General features: G+C 41.2%; 1 protein-coding gene across 8 annotated transcripts in view; it reads left to right on the top strand.

The window, feature by feature from the left end:
* The window catches only part of MAP3K4 (mitogen-activated protein kinase kinase kinase 4), an 86,041-nt gene that overhangs the window by 53,947 nt on the left and 13,848 nt on the right, over nucleotides 1-18,246 (top strand). For 2 of the 8 annotated variants that reach the window (XR_013993118.1, XM_081044902.1), the window contains exons 8-19: nucleotides 772-871; nucleotides 964-1,047; nucleotides 2,128-2,394; nucleotides 3,691-3,840; nucleotides 5,853-6,014; nucleotides 7,069-7,202; nucleotides 7,744-7,822; nucleotides 8,569-8,635; nucleotides 11,976-12,072; nucleotides 12,890-13,030; nucleotides 16,361-16,461; nucleotides 17,147-17,227. Coding sequence is in view for 4 of the 8 variants with exons in the window: in XM_081044902.1 (XP_080901028.1) it covers nucleotides 772-871; nucleotides 964-1,047; nucleotides 2,128-2,394; nucleotides 3,691-3,840; nucleotides 5,853-6,014; nucleotides 7,069-7,202; nucleotides 7,744-7,822; nucleotides 8,569-8,635; nucleotides 11,976-12,072; nucleotides 12,890-13,030; nucleotides 16,361-16,461; nucleotides 17,147-17,227 (1,463 nt within the window). In the remaining 4 variants the exon portion in view is untranslated. Of the gene's footprint in view, nucleotides 1-771; nucleotides 872-963; nucleotides 1,048-2,127; nucleotides 2,395-3,690; nucleotides 3,841-5,852; nucleotides 6,015-7,068; nucleotides 7,203-7,743; nucleotides 7,823-8,568; nucleotides 8,648-11,975; nucleotides 12,073-12,889; nucleotides 13,031-16,360; nucleotides 16,462-17,146; nucleotides 17,228-18,246 lie in introns of all 8 variants that reach the window. The other 6 variants (XR_013993120.1, XM_081044901.1, XR_013993117.1 and 3 more) reach the window with 3 other exon arrangements.

Genomic DNA, 18,246 nt, shown 5'->3' with positions numbered 1-18,246 from the left:
ATTTCAGAATACCTGGGATTTCTTTATGCCGCAGTTAAAGAAAGTAGTTACCACATAGATTCTCACCTGGAAAAATATCGAAAGCTAAGAAATGGAATGAATCAGTTTGTAGACCTTACAGTTCTGAGAGCTAGTACAATGTAGTCAAAATAAAAACAGGAATTCAAGAACTAAGATGGTGAACTAGAGAGTGGCTCTTTGGACGCTCTGAGTGTTTACTAAGGTTGGATCTAAGAAGTGGCGTCATGTGCAGTGGTGTCCTGGGGCTGGCCCGTCCTGGCCCCAGAGAGCCTGTGCACGATTGTCCCCAGCCCTCCCCAAGTCATCGTTCTGGGATGTCATCCTGGTAGCTTGAAATCAGCTAGAATGGCAGTATTGACACCACGAAAATCGGCAGATACCACATAAGACAGTGTTTTGGGCGGAACCAGTTGTTAAACACTGACCTGCCCACCACGGGATACATACCTTTTTAGTTAAATTATAAGCTGGGAGTCAAGAACTTATCTCACACTCCAACCAATCTTTAGAAAATTGAGCTTACTGTCATCTGAAAATGATGACATGTGCCCTACGTATTTAGAGAATACATGCACTTTCTGGAAAAAGTGGTGGGAGCAAGCCTGAATATTTCCAATTCGTTCTCAACATTTGCTTGCTCCCATTCATAAAATCTTCAGTCTTTATTCATGTGGTGTGGAATTTGCTTCATCTTTATTGTTACGTATGTCTTCCCTAATGTCTTCTGATTGGCTCTCCATCCCCGTGCAGGAGGTCTGTTATAGAGATCAGCCGTGCCCTGAAGGAGCTCTTCCACGAAGCCAGAGAAAGGGCCTCCAAAGCACTGGGCTTTGCTAAGATGTTGAGAAAGGTGTGTTAGCCATCGGGTTAATCATTATTGTCTTATGTTTCTTTTTTTACAAAACCAACCCTAAAGACGTTTTTTTGTAACTATAATCCTAGGACCTGGAAATAGCTGCGGAGTTCATACTTTCAGCTCCAGTTAGAGACCTTCTGGATGTGCTGAAATCAAAACAGTATGTTAAGGTAAATGTTTACGATGGCATCATTGCAATATTTTGCCTTTGTTGCTTTACTCTAAAACAGGCAAATTTTTTTTTAAAGCTCCAGGTCATGAATGTTTTAGGCTTTGCAGGGCCATACACTGACCCCAGTTGTAAGACTGTCCCATAATTCCCCAATGAAATAATTGGAAAACTAAGTTTTTCATACTTATACCTTGTTTTAGAAATGTAGATAATTAAATATTTTGTCGTACTGTTTGTTTTAGTAGATTAGCTACACATGTATGTTTAAAATAATGTCTGTAAAGTAATATGTTGATTTTAAACAGTCGTTTTTCACCGTCGTATTTCCTGAAATAATTTAAACGTTTTACAGGAACCTTTGACATCAGTGTCCTGGACATCACTGGAGCCACTTTGAGTCGCCATCTTTGCTCCTATATAAGTTGTTTGAGATGTAGTACTTTTTTAGGACCTGTGGTGACGTTGTTACTAGGAGTTTTATCTGAAGCCCATAGTTTTATCCCACCCACATATACGTGTGACTTACTCAACATAATCGCATACGTATTCCGTGTTAAAATGATCCCGAAGAGGCTTTTGATGATGCCCCACCAAGAATAGTTAGTGAGTCTGTCTGTGTTAACATTTTTCGCCTTTTTACCGAGTCAGGTGACTTTCTAGTTGAAAGTCTCGTGGGTCTCCTTGTTGCTGTGCCGAAGACCTTGGTCATCACTGCTCACTGCAGGGCTTTGCTGTCTGGGAGCAGCTTTGCTTAAAACCTGCATTGCAAACTAGCAGTGATTGAGGTGGTTTTAAGCTGACCTTCCTCCCCTGAAGAGCATTTTCTTTGTTGTTGGAAATAAAGAAATTCGAGGCTGCCCTATCAGTGGAGGAACTTGACAGTGTATTCCCACAGTGTCCCCTCCCCGCCCCTCCGGTCACACTGAATTACTTACGCTTCCCTCATTGCTCTGGTTTCCTGCCTTCCCACATCTTCTTCCCCAAACCTGCTGTCTTGCTCTAGTTTCTTTTTTTTAAATAACATTTCTATAATATATGACGTTCCTTAATTCAAGACTTTGGATTCTTTCTTTTCCAGGTACAAATTCCTGGCTTAGAAAACTTGCAAGTGTTTGTTCCAGACACTCTCACTGAGGAGAAGAGTGTTATTTTGCAGTTACTCAATGCAGCTGCAGGAAAGGACTGCTCTAAAGAGTCCGATGACGTGCTCTTTGACGCCTATCTGCTTCTGACCAAGCCCAGTGACCGTGCTCAGGATGCAGATGACAGCTGGGCCACGTGGGAGGCGCCACTTGTCAAAGTCGTGCCGCAGGCGGAAACTGCGGACACCCTGCGCAGCATGCAGGTGTGTCTTACTCGGCCACGCCCACGGCGCCCCAGCCCTCCCCTGGAACAGCGTTCCTCACTGAAAGGACTCGGAGGGGAAATGAATTGTTGGCTCATAAACGATTGCTTTAGCTACCGTAGTAGTCCCAAGTACACACGTCCCCAAAATATGCCTTGGTGTTTGAATAGGTAATCTTGTAGCATTGCTTGTCCTAAAATAGTCCATCGGAGTCTGTAGTGGATTTGCGACATTATATTGGAATATTTGAATTATTTTGTTTACATCTTTTCTTAGTTCAGCCATGTAGTTGGGTCTCTATATCCGTGATCGAAAAGGAATTACCTTACTCATTTGATTGTAGTTCCAGAAATCTCAGTTCTCCAAGAACTCTGCTTTACTGGCTGCTTAATTTCCATTTTTGTAGCACAGGCTTTCACCTACCTACCTAGCAGGGATACCTAGCATTGACATAACTCATTCATTTAAGCCATGAGAAGCTTCCTCATGTTCTGTGCTCAGCCAGGGGACAGATGGGGTGCGCTCATGTGCACCCCCAACCCAGGCTGACTGGAGCGGGACACATGGGCGTCCTGTCCCCTGCTCGCCACCGATCTGCTCTGTGCATCTCCTTTCACAGTGAGTGGTGCTCTGTCCACTCGGCTGTTAAACCACAGTGTGACAGTGAGTGCCAGTGCTGCCGCCGCCATTCCGGGTCATCACCAGCCCTCGCAAGCCCAGAGCGCTTCCAGCAAATGCGCCGTTCTCTGCGTCCCCAAGGCCACCGCCATAGTCAGCCCTCACCCCTTCCCGACTACTGCACTGTCCCGCTTTACTTTCCCTGCTCCAACCCTCACTCCCCGCTGCACTTCCGTATCGGTTGGCTTCGTTAGACTACATACACCCGATCACATCACAGATCTCAGCACACTGCAGTGACACCACGTACAGAGCAAAGATAATAAACTCTTGGTTCCCTACCGTTTCGTACAAGGCCCCTCACCCCATCCCACTCCATTGCTTGGCGTTTTCCACGCTGCTCCGCAGACGCTGCCCTGGGAGTGTGGAATGACTTGGAGCGCTGGGATGTTTCGGAGACCTCATGCCACACAGTGCCATCGTGCGGAAGGTCCGAAATGCCAGTGACCACGGCAGCGCCTTGCTCTGTGGGAGCAGCATTGCTTGATAGCTGGTTTCTGACCGGGTAGTCGTTGGCCACAGCCCTGAGCTGGCATTGACTTTCAGCTGGGGGTTGAACTAGAATGGGAAAACAGTAACTGAGTCTGTTTTTAAGCCCTATGCTTGATTTTCTCCCAGGTGGATAATCTTTTATTAGTTGTCATGCAGTCAGCTCATCTCATCATTCAAAGAAAAGCTTTCCAGCAGTCCATCGAGGGACTCATGACTCTGCGCCAGGAGCAGACGTCCAGTCAGCCGGTCATCGCCAGGGCTTTGCAGCAGCTCAAGGTATTGCTTCCATCGTCAGCTCTGCCTGAGAGAATTTACGTACGTTTGCATGTGATGCCACCCAAGAGTCAGTGAGTTGTGATGTGATGTCATGCAAGGGATTCGAGCTCTTAAAACCCCCTCCCCCATTCTCCCTCTCTCCCCAGGACACTTTTTCCCACATTTAAACTAAAATTCCCAGATCTTTCCTGGAATTGTGTAGAATGTTAGAGTTGGAAAGGATAAAAATTTGAATAGTTACATGACTCATAATGGTCACATGGCTGATGAGGAGCAAAGCTGATACTGGAATTTAGGTCTTTTCATTCCTAATCCAATTTTTTATTCTTTTGTAATTCTCAGTATTTACTAGAGATGCTCCAAGTCAATAATGTGTAATTTGAAAGAAGATTTATTCTTTCACTTAACGAATTATTCAGCCAAATTATAATAGAGAAAGCCAGCTGTAGACAGGCACAAAGGCCTTCGAAGTTGATGACCAGCCAGAGACTCGCTTTCTCTTCCCATTATTTCTTGCTTTTACAACTTTCTGTTTTGTGCACCATTTATCTGTCTTGATCTCATCCACATTTTTCACAGATCATCAATTATGTCTTCTCAATCACTTTAAAGCTTAATATCTTGAGGAAGAATTATAAGTAGTTTATAAGTAGTTTGAAATTATAAGTAGTTTGATAAGCATTTGTTTTTCTTCTGCCAGTCCGATTTGTCTTACTCATCTGTAAACATTCTCTCTTATAGATTGCCATCCCACTCTAACGCCAGGGCAGAGAACTTTTGTCTTTTCTTTTAGTTTGAGCCAGTGAACTCAGGAGAATACACAATTATGTAATACTGATTATTCTCGAGCTTAAGGCATTTATAGTCTTAAGGACCTGAACTGTCACACTAAACTACAGAGCAGGGAGACATGAGAGACTCCTAGGGACATCTGGGAGTTGCCAACATGGAGGCATTTTAGCTTGGGAGGATTCAGAAGATGCAAATTGGGAAAGGGCAAACAAAAGGAATACTTGGGCATTGGTACCCAAGGATTCGGTTATGGGAATGCTCACTGAATATCAGAATAACTTGGATATCTTGAATAACTTGGCTGGACCTTGGTGTACACAGTGGAAAGTAGTGGCAGATAGGGTAGTAAAACGAGGTGGGCAAATCAGACTGTGGAGAGATTTTGGGATTTTCTAACCTTTGGGAGTTGTTGAAAATTTAGGAAGAATATTTTGGAACACTGTGTAGGGGGATTGCTTGATGGAGACCATGTTGTACACACGTGTGTTTAAGGGTGGGTGGAAGGGAGCCCAGTTTGGAGCTTCTGTAGTGTTGCTGAGGAGACAACGAAGCTTGAACTAGGGCAGGGTTTGTTAACCTCTGTACTTTTGACATTTTGGGTCCATCATTCTTTGTTTTGGGAGCTGTCTTGTATATTATAGGATGGTTACTAGCATCCCTGGCCTCTACCCAATAGATGCCATTAGGCTTGACTCCCCCGTCCGGATGCTGCCAATGGCCCTGGGGGGGTGGGGTAAAATGCTCTAGTTGAGAACCTATGAGCTGGGGAGTGGCCGAGGGATAAGAAGGACGGTGTGACTTGATAACACTGTGGAGGTCGTTTAGAAATCCATTGCTAGTTCACTCTGTGGCACTGAAACCATACTTAACACTTGAGTGATGACCTAGGGGGAAAAACGACTGGTGGGTGATAAGTACAAATAGAGAAGCTGTAGGTGTTGAATCAGACCACATAGTAATCAGGCATTATCCTTTTAAATAGAATTTTTTTCTCTTTATAGTTCATGAGATGTTACAGAGTACCTGATACAAAGAAAAATGAAAATAATATAATTTCATCTTTTTTTGGTCACTCCTTTTGAATAACTGAAATAAATATGGCTGAAAAATATTGCAGTGGTTTATATCTGTGTGATGATGAGAGAAATCTTCCTCTAAAATACAGTGAGTATTGTGTGGTTTGCTTCACTGTGGATTAATTACGGTTTGGGACTCTTTAGAATGATGCATTGGAGCTGTGCAACAGAATAAGCGATGCCATTGACCGAGTGGACCACATGTTCACTTCAGAGTTTGACGCTGAAGTTGATGAGTCCGAATCTGTCACGCTGCAGCAGTACTACCGAGAAGCCATGATCCAGGGCTACAATTTTGGGTTCGAGGTGGGTACGAACTAAGGAAAAGCACAGTACACTTTAGTGACTGCTTTGTAACTGACTTATAAGTGTTCTAATCTTATGCAAATCTGATTATTGACTGTAATCACAACCTTAGTCAAGAATGTCATCTTACACTGTCGCTGAATATCAGAAATATTGGTTTACTTTTAAACGGTCAGCTAGTTGCCCAATTTTTATTTTGTGCCAACAGCTATCTACTTAAATTTGAAAAACCTTCTGTGAGAGATGGTTAATATCATAAAAGCACTTTTTTTTTTAATTTAAACAATTTTTCCCCCCTTCTTCCGCTTTCCACCCCCACTCCGGTTCAAGCCATTGTTTCTCAGTCTAGTTGTGTAGGACACAGCTCCCTGGCCCGTGCTGGTATTAGGAGCCTTGCGCTTTCCCCAGCTGAGGCAGTCGGTCACCGGTCGCCCGGTGGTTGGTCTGCCGCTCATGGCAGCTCTTGTCGGCTGCCGGGTGCTCACGATGGCTGCTGGCCACTCATGGCAGCACACAGAAGCCTATGGCAGCCCATGGCAGCTCAGGCTGGCCACCGGCCACTCACACTGGTCACCGGCTGCTCCTGGCAGCACATGGCAGCACTCGGCAGCTCACGCTGACCTCCGGCTGCTCACGCTGACCTCCGGCTGCTCACGCTGACCTCCAGCTGCTCACGCTGACCTCCGGCTGCTCACGACAGCCCAGCTCCAGGGAGAGCTGTTGTTCACAATTTTAGCTGTAGAGGGCGCAGCTCACTAGCCCATGTGGGAATAGAATCGGTTACCTCAAGCTCGGTGCTCCAACCACCTGAGCCACCGGGCCAGCCCAAAAGCACGTTCTTAATGTAAACTTATGATTAAACATTTGTGAAGCTGCATTTTAAGACATATTCTTTCTGACTCTTCATACTCTTTTCAGAATATGTAAATTTTAAATAGATTTTGCTTTTTGTTTGTAGGACAATTACATTTTAAACAGATGTGGTATTATAGTGTTTAGGTATTTGTATAATCGTTTTCTTCTTAATTTTGATATACATAAAATCTTCTTACAGTATCATAAAGAAGTTGTTCGTTTGATGTCTGGAGAGTTTAGACAGAAGATAGGAGACAAATATATAAGCTTTGCCCGGAAATGGATGAATTATGTCCTAACTAAATGTGAGAGTGGTAGAGGTACAAGACCCAGGTAATGACCAAGTTGGGTGTGTACTTCCTGAGTCCTGTGGGGTTGGTAGTAGTGCTTCGTCCTTACATTTTATATGGGATTTCTGAGCAGATGACACAAAAAAGAGCATTTGGAATGGAACTCTTTGGTGATGAGTGTTGTGTTTGTTTGTTTGTTTCATGATTTATTTACTTAGAGAACCGTATAACTCTTGGAATACCTTTAAAAAAATTGTTTCCAAATGAGTTGTCTTTAAGGGAGTTCACATTCTCCCGGGACAGGTTTCCCTGATTGCTAATCTGTCCTCCCTCATGAAATAAGAGCCTGTTATTAGTGTAAATGGAAAGCAAATTGGTAACTAGTTCCTTTATTAAGAAGCTGTTTGTCTTTCCCAAAACACGCTATAAGCGTACCTTAACCCAGGCATTTATATAAAGACAGAAAATGTTTATTGTCCTAGTTAGTAAGTTTCCAATGATACTATTTTTTCAGTATGGTGGAGACTAAAATTGCTATAACATTTTCTTGGTTGTTTTGTGATACGGAACTGTTTCATATTCAGGTGGGCAACTCAAGGTTTTGACTTTCTACAAGCCATTGAACCTGCCTTTATTTCAGCGTTACCAGAAGATGACTTTTTGGTATGGAGTATTTTAAGTTTTTTTTTCGTTAAAAAACAAATAAATTGATCACTGTGTATTCCTGATTGTGTATTCTTTTAATATTTAATAGTGATTTTTAAATAATTGTAATGATAATGCTGAGAACTGAGTAGTTAAAGCACTCTTAATAGCACAGTAAGACATTCAATGCTCTATTCTTCTGACAACATGGTTCAGCTGACTAAGGCAGTGTATAGTGGTGCAGCCTGGCGCTTCTAAAATATTGGTTGGTTGCATAATTTAATAAGTGCTGACTTAGTTGCTGGTTTTTAACAGTTCAGTGAAGAACAGGATTAGCTATTTTACTTCACTGTGTGTCATTTGAAAGCATAATGCCAAATACTAAGTATTATCACTGTTATTCCCATAAATTTTATCAGCTCAAAAAGCTGTTATTCAAAATGTAAATCAATACCTTTTAGCCTCCTAATGGTGGAGATGAGTACAGGACAGGTCCTGTGTGTGCATATTGTTGCGTTATGGGGAGCTGAATGCTGATCTGCTTTGACTTATAAAAATGGAACTGCATGTGATATTATTTTAAATTATGTACCGTGTGTGTTTAATTTATGTTTATATCTATTTTCTTTTAAGCTAACTTTGAAAATATTTACTAAGGATAGCATGTTTCTTTTAAATATATGGAAAACTTAATTTGTGCTGGTTATATAATTGAGAGTATACATTCTTTCTCTTCTCCTTCCCCATTTTTCTTGGGTTCCTAGAGTTTACAAGCCTTGATGAATGAATGCATTGGCCACGTGATAGGAAAGCCGCACAGTCCTGTTACAGGTTTGTACCTTGGTAAGACAGCAGTTACAGCATTTCTCGTAGAACCTACAGGTTTGGGTGAGCACATCATCTCGTAATTGCAGTCATTTAAAATGGTACAGAGGTTCTTTAAGAATCTTCAGGAAAATGACAGTGAAAGTTAGAAGAATGAGGTGTGTACGTAAAGAACTCCACAGTAATCTTTCTAAATCCAACTGGAAGATGAAAATACCACACAAGTTATTCGGTGCCTGCCGACATTGTTAAACTACTTTGTTGTTTTTTATTTTGCACACCAACACTCTCATTCTGTTCTCTCCCTTGAAATCTTTTCTTCTGGGAAGGAAAGACTTGGAGAGAGAGTTGTCTGTTAAGGAGCAAGGGCCTTTCCTGCTGTAGGTGGGTGAGTGTAAGTGTTCTGTCCCTCCATCCCTTTTTAAGGAGAATAGTTGGTTTTCTTCTCCACAGCTTTCCTAAGTACGCATCTCCCCACTAATGTAGTAAATTCCTATTTGATTTTACTAAAAGAAACAAAGTCAAGTTAAGTTATACTACAGTGTACTTTAATTACAGTTTTTAATCGTAGTTAATATACAATTTTATGGTGTATGTTGAAATTTTAAGACTCTATGAGAAAAAGGCTGTGTCTTAACCCCATTTAAAAAAATTTTTTAAAAAATAATTGAAGATTGTTGGGGTGACAATTGTTAGTAAAGTTACATAGATTTCAGGTGTACCCCATTCTTGAGGTAGTAAAAAAGAGCAAAACTGTATTTATATTTAATAAACACCCAAAAAATGAAAGCAATTAAAATGACACAAAATAATTCATAAATGGTAAATTTATTGAGCGGCAGTTATATCTTAAAGGGTACTTGTTAGGGACAGAAAGCTTAGTTGACCTGGTCGGTTTTAATGGTTGGTTTCTTTATTTAAAATACACTTAGTTTTCACCTGTTTTTATCCCATGGCTGATGTGAAATGACAATTATCATTTGTAAAACTATTTGAGCATTTTATATAAAACATGCTATATTCTTAAACATTTGATTAAGCATATTGTCATGAATACTTGGATTCTGTGATCTAAAATATTTCTCTAAGAGTACATGATCAGTAATTCAGTAAAAATTACTTCTTTAAACCGCTGTATTACATAAGGAATCATTTTCATTGTAGAAAAAGTATGTAAAAAAATGTAGAAATGTACATGTAGGAAATTTTTCAATGTAGAAAAATACTACAAAAGGAAACAAAATGCTCCTACTCCCACGACCCACAGGTAATCACTGCAAACGTTTGAATCTCTGATTGTTCACTATGCCTCTCTTCAAACTGTTGGTGGGACAGTCATTGCCTGGCGCCCTTTGTAGGCCTAAGGTTGGTTCCTTTATCCTCTGAGCCTGTGGAATGGTGGAAAGCGCACCTGACTGACAGTCAGGTGGCCTGATGGTCCAGTGGCCTGGGGCTGCTCATTTAATTTCTCTGAGCCTCCCCTTGTAGTGCTGAAAATTGGATGCTAATGAGGAGTCAGTGAGGTAATAATACTTTGTAAACTGGAGTGTTCTACACATGGCAGGAGTCAGCGTTTGGTTTTGTGTTCGATCCTGCAGGAGAAGTTAATGCAAGTGAGCATATCAACTGTCTTTTTTGTTGTTGTTGCTTTCTTTCCTCCTCTCCCTCTGCTCCACCCACGTAACTAACGATGACAACCTGGTATGTAACTGTCCACATTTTCTGTATACTCATATTCACAAAGATGCATTCTGTACCGTTCTTTCTGCTCATATAATCACACAGCATTTGTAGGGTTGTTTTCCTGCTATTTACTATATGTAAAAAACAGCATTGGATCACATTGGACGTTCGTCTTTTGCCTTTCTTACCTGAGAGTTGTACAAGTTCCTCCGTGTCCGCAGGTATAGATCTCAGCCATTCTTGTTAGTGGCCGCACTGTGTCCATTACCGGCGTACTATAATCCTTTCCACCTTTTCCTTAGGGACCTTTGATGTGTTAACTTTTTCCATGAAAAACATCTCTATAATCAATGTTCACCCCTGGTGAAGTTGGAGAACCTATTCTATGTTTATTGGCCATTTGGATTTTCTTTTCAATGAAGTGTCACACTTTTGCAACAGTTAATTATACATACTCTTAAAAGAAGTATTTTGTTTCATACGTGAAAAATGTTAAACTTGTGTGCATGTGTTTTAACAGAATGTTTTTATTTTATACCTTCATGGAAAAATTTTGTAGTCATTTTTGACTGAGTTCCCATTATGTTGCTGAATTAAGATACCACCATCCCCACCAGATCATATTGTTTGTTTGTTTGTTTGTTACTATTGGATTTCTTTCATTTATTGTTGTAGTATTTGAGGTAATGTACAGGGACACAAATTTTCTAAATTTTTTTTCTTAACAATTGCTTGATTTTTGTTCTGCACGTTTTTCCTTCAGATCTCTCTCCATTTTTGGTACTTTTGTCTTTCCTGGGTAACATTATTAAAAGCAAGCAAAAACCGTGAATAAGAAGGTATTTCCATTTAGGATAAAACACCTCTAGAATAAAACATGTAGACTAAAATTATTAACATGAAAAGAAAATATGACATTAATGAAAACTAAGGAGGGTTAAAACAAAGTTAAAAGTAAGAGGGAAAACATGTTAGGGAGAAACAGACGAAATATAAAACATGTCCATTACAGTTACATTGAGTTACCGGAAAAGTAGAATTGTCAGCATTTTTGTAATCACTAGGTGAGGTTGCTTTTTTAAATTTTGTTTTAATTTTTTTCTAGTTTTTAAATTTTGTTTTAAATTTTATCTATATTTACCTTCTACCAGAATATTTAAAAGAAGAGGCGGAGAAGAAAACATGTTCTGTAAAAAGAATAACCAATTTAAATTGTGCCTGATCCTGCTGGTTTGGTTTAAAGGAATGAAATGAAACTCCACAGACTTAGGAAAATGACAGTGATCCCACCCCAACTCAGGACCCGTTGAAGTGTCACCACTGATCAGAATCTTTTTAAAAGTATAGATAACATAAAGGACTCCTTTTTATTAGAGATGCCACATAAGGCACCTTTTCGTCTGTCTCTAAGACGGTTATATTGTTTTTTTCGGCCATGTTATTTACATTTCACCCCAAGATTTAAAAAATCTTTTTGATGGAGAAAAGTCTGAATGTAATATACTAAAAAGCGACATTTTCCACAATATTTGTATATGTATTACGGGTTAATTTTGGTCACCAGCAAAATTAAGTCACACCCTGCTTTCATTTACTTGCCTGGCTTGGCAGTTTTCTACTGGGCCCTTTAACAAGTTGCATTTGTTGCCATTTTCCCTGGCAGCTATTCATCGGAACAGCCCTCGTCCTGTGAAGGTCCCGAGATGCCACAGTGACCCTCCTAACCCCCATCTAATTATCCCGACTCCAGAGGGATTCAGGTATTTGGTGCTTTGCTTATCTAGTCATTTGTTTCGTGGATTCTTTTCTGGTGTGCATGCGAATATTCTGAAAGCTACTTGATGCTTACTCTGATAACTAAATATTCTTCTGTGTTCTTGTTCATACATTTTTAAAAGCTCTTACTGGCATTATCTTGAAGACGTACCACAGTGCCTTAGTTGCAAAAGAAAAAGACGCGCAAGTCTGAACCTTTCAAGATAACTTAGTTTCTCAGCTTATTTATAACCTCAAGCTACTAAATGCTTTCCTGCCTTGGAATAATTCTTTCTTTTTCTGTCTTTGAAAAATGACCTGAGGGAAACAAATTTGGGTGTGCATAGCATAATAAACATTTGAAACACAATACTAAATACCAATTTAAAACTGGAGAAAACACTGGAATGATCTTTCCAGTCTTGACTCTTATTATGTGTGTGTATATAACTACGAAGTGACTTTAATACACTAAAGTGAGTTCAGAAACTCTAGTGCCTTCAAAATACCCTGAATGTGGTGGCATTTCTGCATCTTGTTGTAGGGAGCGTCTTCTCTCCCCTGGGTAATCACTTTTTAAAAGGTAATTTTATTTGACAGTTTTTGCTAGGAAAGGACCACAACTATTTTTATAATAATTAGTTTGAAATTAGTTTTTTTCTCTTTTTCACACCTAGACCGTAATCTCAATTAAGGACCAGTTTACATTATATACTTTAAGATATTTTTCACTTCTCACCCTCTTTTATTTTTAACCGAAAACCACCTGCAAGCCATCCCCTTTTGTCGTCCACGTTCCTGAAGCTTTTCTTCTCGCCTTAGCACTCGGAGCATGCCTTCCGACGCGCGGAGCCACGGTGGCCCTGCTGCTACAGCCACTGCCGCCGCCACCGCCAGTCGCCCCGGCCCGTCGGGCAGCGACTCTGCTTCGCCCAAACCCATCAGCAGTGCCCATGACGCCAGGTAGTCTCGCTCCGCAGTGCCATGCCTCCTTGTCCCCCCATGTGCACATCCGCAGTGACCCCAGCTCTGGGATATGTGCAGGATGTGGCAGGGTATCTTTCCTGTGGTGTGTGTGATGCTCAGGGGCTTTCCGTGGGTTGTCACGGCCCCAAGGCTCCAGCACCCGCCAGCACAAGTAGATAAGCTGCCTGATTTTAACATTTCTTTGGAGCTGACATTAACCAAATTGGCCAGAGTCTCTGCCGGTAATCGCTCTCTGGGAGAGCATCAGAGGAAAGACCCTGGTCCCCACCAGGAGGGGACATGAGACTTTGGGTAAATAGGTACTTGCCGAGGGACTTCTTCAAAGATGGCTTCCAGTTAAAGTACCATTAGGTGTGGATCTGCTTTTTAGGAGGCGCACTTTTCTAACCAAATTTCCTAAATTCTACATTTGTTGATTGGGAGTAGTTTATAAAAATGTAAAATGAGTTCAGAGGGTGTGTATCACATGTGGAGACTAGGTCATTACCAGAGAGCCAAGAGACATTTGGCAAGCTCCGGATAAACTTCAGTCTCTTACGTGAAGCCTTTTGTGCAAGTAGGGGGCAGTTGCAGTTTTTCCCGTTCTAGCTGTTTTTATTTTTATTTTTTGACAAGATTTCATCGAGGTCTGATCTACTTAATGGAGAAAGGACATCTGATTGTTCTTAATTCTACCTTTATGTTGGGTAGAAGGGACACTGGCACCATTCTCATCTTCCAGTAAGGATGGTGATAAGAGTCATACAGAACTATTTGGGTTGGGGTAATCTGATCAAAAAGGATGTTGGTGTGATATTGGCAGAAAGATGACATAGAGCTTTAGAATTTACAGTAGACTAAAATGGTTTTAGACTTACTTTGTAACAGTCTAAAACTTCTACAAACATTTCCATTCTTCTCATTCATTAAAACAATTAATATTCCTAATTTTTAGTGATAAACATCTATAACCTAAAAAAAGTCAATGTATCTTACAGCTTAAGCTTAAGCAGTCAACTAAAAAACTTAACAGTTAACGTTGAACAAATTCCCATTTACCCCTCTTTATTTTTATGTCGAGCATTTCATGGTCAATATTTCCACACTTGCGTCCCCAACCCTGTGGGGCACTGAAGCTATCCTGTTTATAAATATACAAAGCTAAGGGAGGTGATGTCCTAAAATGGAGTCATAGCAGAGCAGGTCACTTACCCAGAACTGTGGTGTCTGGCGCCCACACCGGCTGCTTCCACGTCCACACGAGATTTCTCCAGAACCACAAAATGGGGAGTAACATCCCGCTTTTTTAAATGTTTGTGAACTGAACTGTGGTTTAAGGAATTTATGAAGTTGGTACACTAAATGTGTTTTAGTGTGAAAGTTGAACACTCACAGTGGCCTTATCCTGCCTTTATTCTGAGGCCTTGTGTAGTAGTTTTTCAGCATCTCATGAGTAGCATTTCCCAAGTATTTTTCATCGTAAATTTGAATATACTTTGAAGGATCCTTGATATATAGAAATTTTATTCCCATCATAGTATGCCAAGGTCTTGCAGGCCATTTTAAACAAAGGAATGAAGTTGCTCCTTCCTGGCAGTGTAGATGTGATGGTCGATAGAGAACAGCAAAGCCTCATGGACATGTGCGTAGTCCATGGTTGTGTCTCACACCTGCATTCGAGCCTTGTACTTGCTGTTCAACCTGTGCCTGAGCCCCTTCCCCATGGACCTGTGTAGTGGACCCTAGCAGGACTGTGCATGCCCAAAAGACAGAGCCTCAGTGCAGCCCTGGGTTTGGGAGTGCTGGGAGGAAGCAGAGGGATGCCGTGGCTTCCCGCATTGGCAGGGATGCCCAGCCTCTCAGGTGCAACCATTGCCTGCCTTAGAGATGCATTGACCACAGTGGAATTTACTTTGCCCCACAGCATCCAGCAAATACTCCGATTTGATTTGGTTTGACTTAGGAAGTAATCTGGGCTTCAGTTACCTTAGCATTTTTATAAAACTCGTTTGCACTGTTCTGCTGCTGCAGCGGCTCTTAATGGTTTGCAAGAGCTGGTGGTGCAGTTATCAGGAATTTTGCAAGCCGGTTGTTACACCACGGAAATTGTCACACTCTTCAACCCCTCCCCCTGACCCTGCAATTAGTTGTTGAATATTTACCAGCAGCATAGCACTTCATGTAAGTATATTTCCTTGCCTTTCACCCTGGCAGAAATCTCTGAGGATGTGGAATTGACTAATTTTGTCTCTGGGAAATCCAGAAAGTAGAGGTGTTAAATGACTTCTCCAAGGTCCCCCAGTCTTTGGCATGACTTAGGAGTGGAATGTGTTTCTTCCCTTCAGCATCAGTGATTTTTCCAAGAAATGGTGCCAAGACTTTTTGGTGAACCCCATGGCAGCAGAGGATGTTCCCCATTCAGACTTAGCAAGTACTATACTTGAGAGTTTAGGGAAATAAAAACACTGCACGCTTCATAGTTTGTGAATGTCTGTTCATTAGACCACGTTACCATAAACCTGTTCAGTGTACAGTAAAAAAGAGCATAAATGCTACCATACTTCATTATATTATTTAAAAACTACACACTAAACTTGTTAATAAACTAATACCTATTTATTTTGGATGATTTGTATTATAATTTTAACACCTCCCTTACTTAATTCTGGCTCTTACTCTGTGGATTCATTCTGGATTGCTGAACAATGAACTTTTAGCTTTATTCTGGAAAAGTGTGACTGTTCTTTATATGTTAAGCTTCCTGCCCTTCTGCACTTTGGCTTGGCTGTTGCTCCAGAAACCATTAGCTATTCCCTTCTGTTTTCTTATTAAGAAATTTGAAGTCTTTGACTCATATGATTTTAGCAATTTAAATAGATTTAACTACATAAATATAATTTGATGGTAATTTTAAATATTAACCAGATTTGGCTAATACTTTTTATTCGTCTGGGACTTCAGTTATGGAGCTTTCCACACACGTCAATAACATTTCAATAAGTACTGTTTTGTTTTTATTTTTGTTATTTTTAACATAAAATAGTGTATTATGCAGTTAGGTTTTCATGTGTTGCCTGTGAAGGGATAAAAGTAGAACTGTCCTTCTAAACTCCAGAGGAGGATTTCCCAGTAGCAACACTGTTCATTTGGGGTGAATAATTCTCTGCTTGAGGCTATCCCTTGCTTTGTTCTCTACCCACTAGAGGTCTGCTATTCCCAGGGACCCACATCGCCCAGTTGAGAATCACTGCTCTAGAAAAGTCTCACAGATCTTTCATTTTGAATTGCATGGAATTGATAGCTCAATTTTTAAAAATACTAAAACAGGGGTTCCAGTGTCCCTGAAAATGATCGGTTGGCTTCCATAGCAGCTGAGTTGCAGTTTAGGTCCCTGAGTCGTCACTCAAGCCCCACCGAGGAGCGAGATGGTAAGTGTCTAAGGTGTGGGCTGTGTGTATTGTCAGCCAGTCTTCTGCTTTGTCTCCATAACGATTAGTCTGTTGTTAATGCCTTTGAAAAGGAAGGAAGAGTAAGAAGTGACAGCTTTATGGGAAGTTGTAATGCTGAACACATTGACTTTAATGCAGGTGCCTTTTTAGCTGTATTTGCATTTTCTAGGTCTCCTTTTGTTGCTTTTAAAGCATCATTATTCCTGATATTTTAGTTGCCAGCCACTTTTACTCACTTTAAAAATACAAAAGTGACACTGTGTTTGTTGCTAATATGGTGATGCTTTATTATAATGCAGACGTAGGAGCTTGGCCTGGAAACCCTGCGGCCGCTTGGCTGAAGCACTGCTGGTCTCTTGGGCGGGATGTCTTGAGTGGGCCCCAGAGAACCCAGTGTCTGCTCAGTGTTGTGTTGTCTGTTGCTTGTGGAAAGCTTAGTAGTTAAGGTCCTATAACCCCAGTAACAGCTTCTTAGTTTGGTGTGATTTTCTAGAATTAATTGTAGGGACAGCTTCTCACACTCAGCTCAAACTGTAATTAGTGCCCAGAAAGGACAGGCTAATGGTCATTCATCCTGGCCATTCACCATTTCAGTCCTGCTGTCGGTAAAATCAGCACATTTGTTTTATAAGTCTTAATTTGTATAACAAAATATTTTCTGCAGAACCAGCATATCCAAAAGGGGATTCCAGTGGCTCAACTCGGAGAAGCTGGGAGCTTCGGACGCTCATTAGCCAGACTAAGGGTGAGAGAAAGAATGTTGACTTAAATGTGTAAGCATAAAGTGAGCAGTTTCAGAGAAAATACGCTTTAGCTTCTGAATTATTAGACCTTCTACATTCATTTTGTGATCTCTTATACATCTGACATCACTTTCTATATGTGCTGTGTCTGCGCACGTTTCCTATCTCTTGTAATAAGTTCCAAGCTCCTCTGGACCTGGAATGTGTTTTATTCATTTTGTATTCTTTAAGCAGTGAGCTGGTGAATTTTATCTATCAGCTTGGTGAGTCCTTAGCGTAAGTGTTTGTACGTGGTAGGAATATAATACATATTTGTAAAATGAGTAAGTGTTCGTTTCTTAGGCTAAGAAGTTGAGAGAAAGCATTTCTCTTAGAAAGTAGGTGATCAGTCAGTATTCACCAAAAGAATCAATAGCAGGAAAATTACTGGCCTAGTACTTGATCTACAACATGCTTTCATGTTCTTTGTCACAACTGTCTTGAGCAGTAGGCAGAAGAGATCGTGTCCTCTTTTCACAAATGGTAACAATTTCTCAGAGGCGAAGTAATTTGGCCACGGTGGACAATGACAGAGCTGGGAATGGAACACACTACTTTGGTCTCCAAGTCCAGCACTCTTCCCACCACAGCTCCCGTTTGGAATATGTGTGACTGATCAGAAGCATAGTTGGCTACCATGGCCAGAGCAGTCCAGAGGGATTTCCTGGAGGCTTGAGCTGGCCCTTGAAGGAATGATAGGTCTGCATCAAGCCAAGAGGGAAAATCCAGAATGAGAAACACATCTGGAGGCCCAGTGATTAAAGAATAGACCAGCTAGTGTGGATGTAAATGGCGATGCAATGGAAAGGGCAGGGGGAGATCCGATCATGAATGAGCTAAGTGATGAACACCTTTCCCAGCGACGGCGGCCAGCCCCCAACGCCTTGTGCAGCTGGTGTGTTGTGGGGGTGGGAGGTGGGGGAAGGAAGACACTGAGGTAGATCTACTCGCTAGCCCAAATTGGGGAGGAAGCAGGGAGATC

The sequence above is a fragment of the Rhinolophus hipposideros genome (assembly GCF_964194185.1).
Source record: "Rhinolophus hipposideros genome assembly, chromosome: 3".
NCBI classification, from domain to species: Eukaryota; Metazoa; Chordata; class Mammalia; order Chiroptera; family Rhinolophidae; genus Rhinolophus; species Rhinolophus hipposideros.
Note: the sequence above shows the minus strand (reverse complement) of the source record. Positions and strands in the feature narration are given on the sequence as shown.